Source organism: Medicago sativa, chromosome 6 (genome assembly GCF_051527215.1).
Source record: "Medicago sativa cultivar Bolivia chromosome 6, Bolivia_mono, whole genome shotgun sequence".
NCBI classification, from domain to species: domain Eukaryota; kingdom Viridiplantae; phylum Streptophyta; class Magnoliopsida; order Fabales; family Fabaceae; genus Medicago; species Medicago sativa.
Genome location: NC_140754.1, coordinates 11,357,642 through 11,365,765, shown reverse-complemented (window position 1 = coordinate 11,365,765; position 8,124 = coordinate 11,357,642). Strand labels below are relative to the sequence as shown.

Here is an 8,124-nt window from a genome sequence, read left to right as displayed (position 1 = left end):
TTCTTCATTTTCGACACACTGCTGCTGCAGAGAGTATCCCGTCCTGACAGTGTGTCATCCAACCGCATCACACTTCCAGATCAACGAATCCTTAGCCCCTCTGTTTGGGTAAACACCAGTCAACAGTTCCAGCAATTCTGAATAAGTCTGCTCTTCCCAACTGAACAGAAGCCGGCGACATGACAATTCCCAGCTCTAAATGTCAGCAGACCAGGCACCAGCTTCAGCCACAGTGCAATCTTTATCTCCTGCAACTGTGTACAAGCGCGGAAAAATCTGCATAAGTGGCTTCGGTCATAACCAAGAAACGCTCCAAAAATTAACTTTCAACTCATTCCCCATTCTTAGCTTTACATCGGTCATGAACCAATCTGGCTGATTATCAAATGAGCACCCCCAAAGACAGACAATATTACACTTTTCTTCTTTAAATTGGTGTAAACAGATTGACCGAGACAAATACGCATAAAAATAGTATTGATTGAAATTGGAAATTGATGTAATCTAAACTACTCATACTCATGAAGAATAAAACATACATAATCAATTTTACAAAATCAATTCATTTAAAATCAATTTTTGTTACGGCATAACCAAACATACATTGATTTTACCTCTAGAATTGATTCTACTTAAAACTAAAAATTAAAGCTTCTGATTCTAGAATTGATTTTTACACTCAAATCGAAGCATCTGATTCTACTTAAAATCAATTTTTGTGAACGCATAACCAAACATACACTCTGCTCTCTATTAGTATTGATTTTACATCCATAATTGATTCAAACCTAAAGCTAAAAATAAATAAAATGCAATTAAGAAAGGGAAAATGAAAACATGACAATGAAATTGGTGGGATAATGAAGAAACCTGTATGGCGCGAAACAATTGAAGAATAGAGGAAGCATGAATTGAGTTGTTCGTTAGAGATAGAGAGTATAATAATAGTGTTGTTGAGTTGAACAAGATGAGTAAATTAAAACCATTTTCATCGTTGAAAATTGAAATTGTAAGATGCAATCTTCAAGTTCTGTTTTTATAATAACAACTCAATTTTGGGTCCAACCAGGTACGTGTGGTGAAGAGATCAATGCCATATAAGCTATTTGGGGGTAATCCCACGTGTACTTCGAAGTTAGTTAGATACTCCCTCCGTCCCGCAATAGATGACCCATTTTGAAAATGTGTAATTTTGATCTAACTTACTTATTTTTCTACTAATATACAAAGATAAATAATATCATATAAGATGTCGTTAGATTTGTCTCGATGAGTATTTTCAAAATATCAAATTTTCATAATTTTTTCTAATATATTATTCAAGATATTTAAGCTCAAAATTATGCATTGACATGCGTAATAAGGTCAACTGTGTCAAGTATTAAGGGACGGAAGGAGTAACAGGTAACTTTACTTTCTTTCATGTTCCTTGAAATCATACCACACATGCAATGCAAAAGTTCAACATTATTTTTTTTTGTTGAAAAATGAAAGAACTATTTATTTATTTTTTTAAAAACAAGTTCGATATTCAATCTTATGACTGATTAATTTGAAGGGTTCATTCTCATTGTCTACTTGTGTAAGTCTCGTTTAAAGTTAGTGTGAACTAGACGGAAATAAGCAACGGAGGAATCAAATTTGAGACATAGAGATGAGCACTCTCAAATGTCTCAAGTTAAGCACCACTATACAAATTTAAGTTAGTTAAATAAATAACTATTTGTAAACTATATTATATTATATTATATTATATACTATATATAAAGAAAATATATGATTTTAGATTGACTTTGGTCACTTTCAATTATACCCTTAAATAAATTTGTCAATAATAATGTTATATTGTTGGTGTCTTGAAGTAAAATTTTAATTTTTTCTTATAATATAAAAAAGTCTTACAGTATTTTTTTGTTTAATTTAAACTCATAATCCAAGTCAAAGTACAGATAGGCTTGTTAGAGCATCAACAACGCTGGTTCTTCATATTGTTCTTAAAACACTAGAACATAGAATTTTGTTCTAGGCCATTGGAGGAGAATGACTTGGCAGACAGGTTGTAGAACCGTTCTCCCAGGGGAACATGTTCTTGCAGCTTCTATGTCAGAGAAAGCAAACAACAAGGAGAGAGAAAAGAGGGAAGGAAAAGAAAATACATATGAAGTTCATGGTGGAGCCCATGTAAAACAAAATAAGAACTTAAATGCATTGTAGTGAAAATGAGGGAGTGTTCTTGAATCCTACGGTATGTGGTAATTATCGGCCCACAAAAATTAACTTGAGAACATCAACATTGTTATAGTATTGGAGATGCTCTTAGATCATGGCCCATGGGATATTCATCCGTCAAAACCTTATGGTGAAATTATTTTTTGTTTAATTCAAACTCTCTAAATGCTCTCTTTGTTTTTACGATGCACCAACGCATAGACACACGTTTGTCTAAAGTCACTATTTTAAACTTCTTAAAAATCACATAAATGAGTATTAGAACACGATAATTGTGCTCCCACCACTAAACCAAACAGACACTAGATAAAAGTTAACATTGAACTAAATTCCTCGACATGGTTCAAAAATTGAATTTATTTTGTCTAATTTTACATTACTATTTTTTGGTGCATTGGTTTCTTAATATATATAAGATAAGATAAAAACTTTGTTGCGACTCAAATAAATTAGTGTTATGCCTATAGACCTTTTCTCATAAATCAATATGCATCAAAGGTACTGTATCCTATGATTTGGATAAACATCGAAAATTATCAAATAGATTTTAATATTTAGAATATTAAACTAGTATATGCGACAACAAAACGTGACAAAATAAAAAACATAGATACAATTTCAATCTGAAAGCCATAGAATCAATCATAAGAGCTCGAACCTACTAGTCCTCAAAGTCAAACTTGTCGTCCTTTGACTTTCTCAACCAAATGATACAATCACATTCACAAGCTCTCAAATTGTGCCACCTCACTCACAATGTGGTCAATGATTACTAACGTGCGTTATAGATTCGTTGTATTGTGTAGTTTAATGCAGAGTCGGTTTTTTTTTTTAATCAAAGCTAGAAAAATTAAAATGCAAAGCAGGATTAGAATTTAGTTTTAGATCATACGGACAAAAAAGTCATTTAGTAATCACTCCGTTGGTTGTGTTGACCTACAACTTTAGAGTGTAACTCCTCTCAAATCTTAACCTTGGAGTGTCGATTCAATAGTAAGACTATTAGAATTATTGTATTAAGTCCACTAATAAAAATATATTTTTCATTAGTTTATAAACAAAAGTTCCACGTACAGTTAAAACTCTATAAATTAATAATGTCAGGATCGGAGAAATTTATTAATTTAGAGAGTTATTAATTTATCGATAAATTAATAATTATTAATTTAAAGAGTTTTTAAGTAATTATACCGTACATACCAAACAAAAAGGTAAATTAGTCTATGCCTCTTAGAATTACGTTGCAGCGAACCTTGGGACTCAACGTAAATTAGTAACTACTGTGTTCATATGCATTGGAAATCAATAATGACTTTTGAAGTACAGTAAATGTAAACAAGAGGAACAGATGCGTTTAATGTATTTTTAATATATTTTTTTTCAGTTTCTATAAATTATTAATTTATGATTTTCTTGGGACCGAAAATTATAAAGGGATCTCCCGAAAAATTATTATCTTATTATTTTATCGAGTTTTTCAATTTTTTACATTGGCCCAAGTCAGGACCGGACAAATTTATTATTTTAGAGAGTTTATTAATTTACCGAGTATTAAATTAAAGAGTTTCTACTGTATATAGATAAAAGATGACTTATATATTAAACCTTGTTTTTTTTAAGTAAATTATTAAACCTTGTTTTATACCTCACTTAATGTTACCAAACATGATAATCACGAAAAAGTTGAGCAAAAGCTATGAAATTTTTGTATTTTTAGTAGTGAACAATCTTAAAAATGAGGAAGTTAATGACAATATGACTAGCTTAAACCTATTTATATGTACAATAACTAACATAACTAACCTACTATAACTTTAATACTTCCTATAAAAAATTATTGAGCCGATATTAATCATATTTTTGTGCATTTTACAAATCTTCGCGCAATCGCGACTACAATTTAAAACCATATTCAATTTCCCTATCATGTTGTACGACCATGTATACAAAAAGCTTGAAATTGAACCATCCAAATTTGGAGAAAAAAATAAATAAATAAAACTAGTTACAATCCAAATTTTTTTTTTATTTTCACTTAAAATGTTTATAATAAAGCCTCCCCACCCACATATTCTTCAAAGTTACGTGCACTACTTCTAGATCTATCCGTCTCTACAGCAACAATCAGTATGCTTTGTAATGTGAATGTCCAAAACTAACCCTGCTCAACATTCAAACATGCATGCAATATAAAGGGTAGTTAGGGCAAAATGTCACTTTCATAGCAAAATAATTATCCGCTTATTCCTTTGTCTTGTCCCTTGTCAAATCTTACACCTTCCACTTTCCCACCAATTTTATGATATGATGCAAAAATAAAATAAATCTTATATAATGTACAAATTAATTTTTATTATTTTGAGGAAAAATATCTTATTAATTAATTGATAGAAAAATTACTTGTGTATGTTGCAAAATCATTTTTCATATGCATGGGTTAATAATGCAAATACATAAACTCTTTCTTATATGACAAATAAATCTCTATATATAGTTTTCGTTTTCAAAAAGAACAAGAAAAAACAAAAACAAAAACAAAAAGCAAATGGTTCCTAACAAGGATTATGCTTGGTTACTAGTCAACACACGTGGTTGTTGTTGTAAAGAAGAAGATGAGTATATGATAATAATGCATGTATATAAACTCTTTCTGTTTTAGGTGAATATCATATATTCAAACTCTTTCTATTTTTAATCATATTGTTATCTATTTAGTTAAAATCAAGAATCCAACATGTATTATTGTAATCATAAAAAGGAAAACAACAATGGTAGAGATGAGCATAGGTACATGGACACTGACCCAACTGGTCGCTATGCCAAGGTATGTTCTAAATCATAATCTTAAGTTTTTTTCTTGATTTCTTGAGATGATTGTTATTTATTTCTTTTGAATTTGGGTATTGAAGTTAGTTTAGTTTGAGCTTTTTATTTTTTTCATTTATGGTGTGGGGAGTTTTGGTGATTTTAGTAAATGAATGATTTGAATGTAGACACATGTTTTGGTGATTTAATCAGAAGTGTCGGTGCTACATAGGTTTTGAGTCAAAATGGGATACAATTTTTAACATTTTTGTGAGGCTCGTGGGCTATGAAACATCAAGACAAACACCGAATATGACACTGACATGTGGACACCGAAAACAATTTGAGAAAATGGAATGCAATCACATGTCTTAATGTCGTGTTAGGACACCAACACATGTTTTCGATCTTAAGTGTCACTTTTACATAGTTTGTAAGAAAGACTTTCATGTATATTTGATGTTTGGTGTGAAACTAGTTAGAAAAAGTGTTCAAACTTGCAGGCTATATGATGTTGGTTGTGACAATGACATTGATAATAGTTTCTGATTTAATAGGTTGGAGATATTCTTGGAAAAGGAGCAATTAAAACAGTGTATAAAGCAATTGATAAGGTCCTTGGGATAGAGGTAGCATGGAATCAAGTCAAACTCAATGAAGCACTTCGTACACCAGAGGACTTAGAAAGGCTTTATTTAGAGGTTCATCTCCTCAGTAACCTCAAACACCAATCCATCATGCAATTCTATACCTCCTGGATTGATGTCGACAACCGCACTTTCAACTTCATTACAGAAATGTTCACTTCGGGGACACTTCGAGAGTAACTACATGAACATAATCCGTATTTTTTTTTGACTAATTTTGTGTTTAATCGGTAATTGATAAGTTTTGGGATTTTGCAGATACAGGAAGAAATATAAGCATGTAGGAATGCAAGCAATAAAGAGTTGGGCTCGCCAAATCTTACACGGTCTTGTTTATCTACATGAGCATGATCCTCCGGTAATTCATAGGGACCTTAAATGTGATAACATATTTGTCAATGGCCATCTTGGACAAGTGAAAATTGGTGACCTGGGTCTAGCAGCGATTCTTCGTGGTTCGCTGCCGGCACACAGTGTCATAGGTACTTATTTTGATATTGCAGGATTTTTTATATCCTTCAGTATACCAACTCATATTATAGGCTACATCTTCTTTTGCAAGTAGTGAGCCGCTCTAATAATTCTGCGTTAATACTTTCTCTTCTATGGCAGGAACTCCGGAGTTCATGGCACCAGAGTTGTACGAAGAAGAATACAATGAACTTGTTGATGTGTACTCATTTGGCATGTGTGTTTTGGAAATTATGACATCAGACTATCCATATAGTGAGTGTACTAACCCAGCACAGATATACAAGAAAGTGACATCGGTAAATTAAGAACTTGGTTTGAAGTTTAATGATACTAGTAAAGTCGAAATAATATATAAGCACTTTTTCTATCTTTCAATGTTCAGGGTAAGCTACCAGCAACACTTTTCCGAACTGAAGATGCAGAAGCACGAGAGTTTATTGGAAAATGCCTAGTAAATGCAGCAAGGAGACCATCGGCAAAAGAACTTTTGCATGATCCATTTCTTGTGTCTGATGATGAATCATCGAGAACAGTAATTCGTATGCAGGATCCATTTTTAAACTACACTGAAATGGATAAACTTCAACTGAGGGGCGATTCAGCTAGGACTTCAATGTCAATAACTGGGAAGCGAAATCCTGACGATGATGCTATCTTTCTCAAAGTGCAGATTGTTGACAAAAACGGTACCTGATGTTTTCTTATTACTCAAAGCCATATCTGGTTCATTGTAGAGAAAATTTTGTTTTAAATCTCTAACACTACTTGCTTCGTCCTATTTAACCGCAGCAACGTTTCCTATTCTACCTTTCCTGCAGGTTCTGCTAGGAATATATATTTCCCCTTTGACATTTTCACTGACACCCCAATTGATGTTGCGAAGGAGATGGTGAAAGAGTTGGACATCACAGATTGGGATCCTTCGGAAATTGCTACTATGATTGAAGCAGAGATATCCATGCTACTTCCAGATAGGAGGAACAGTTATCAGGACAATGAGAATAATGAAAGTCCTCGTCATTATCATCATTTTCCCTCTGTCTCTTCTTGTTCATCGTCACAAGAATCATTGTCGGGTGCAGTCAATACAGCTGGTGACATATCAAATGGATATTGTTGGCAACAAGGCATGTCTTCTTTTTCCCTTCACGCGGCTGCATTGTGGATATCATATTTCATTGATGTCCTGAAACGATTAACTTGATAAACTGTTGTTGCAGATGATATGCTCGATGATGCCAGCTCGCAATGCTCTTCACACGGGACATATTCCGACTTGAACTTTTGTTCTGTGGACGACCAATATCACAACATGGCTTCTGCAAGAAAAGATAAACATCCCATCATAAGTCACAAATGTACAAGGTTTTCGCATGGTGAAGATCAACTCACTTTGAACCGGTGCAAAGTTTTAGCTAAACCACAAGAACCTTTTACAAGTGAAAGTTAGAGGATGATAGAGAATCGTATATTAACAAGGAACAAGTCACTAATTGATATGAGGAGCCAATTACTACACCGATCACTCGTTGAAGAGGTAAACAAAAGACGGTTATTCAAGACAGTTGGAGCTGTGGAAGATATTGGATATCAAACACCTTATAAGATTACAAGCAAAAAGTCACAGCCAGTATGTAGTAATTTCGACATTAGCTTTTCAAGGAGTGACAAGGAAGTTAACATGACAACTAAAAAGATTTAGAAACAGCCAGCTTTCTCTTGAGCATTTGAATTAAAAAGAACAAAAAGAAATGCATACTTTCCGTGTCTTGGATAGTGAAAATGGTAAGGTTGATGTTCTTTGCTGTTTTCAGACTTTCAAGGAATAATGGATGTGATTTGAAGCAAAATTCATCTGTTGGCCACATGGACACATAAACAGAATGTTATTAAGGTGATAAGTTCATATGAATGTAAATATATGTACATGGAGTGTTCTGAACATAAATAAATGTTTTTTTATAGACCA

General features: G+C 32.9%; 1 protein-coding gene across 1 annotated transcript; it reads left to right on the top strand.

The window, feature by feature from the left end:
* The first annotated feature begins 4,746 nt into the window (after window positions 1–4,746).
* Window positions 4,747–8,124, top strand: LOC146912809 (putative serine/threonine-protein kinase WNK4). The gene is made up of 7 exons (XM_085716142.1): window positions 4,747–5,053; window positions 5,592–5,857; window positions 5,940–6,163; window positions 6,294–6,451; window positions 6,538–6,841; window positions 6,974–7,282; window positions 7,376–8,124. The coding sequence occupies exons 1-7, from the start codon at window positions 4,964–4,966 to the stop codon at window positions 7,603–7,605; spliced, it is 1,581 nt and encodes a 526-aa protein (XP_085572268.1). The 5' UTR covers window positions 4,747–4,963; the 3' UTR covers window positions 7,606–8,124.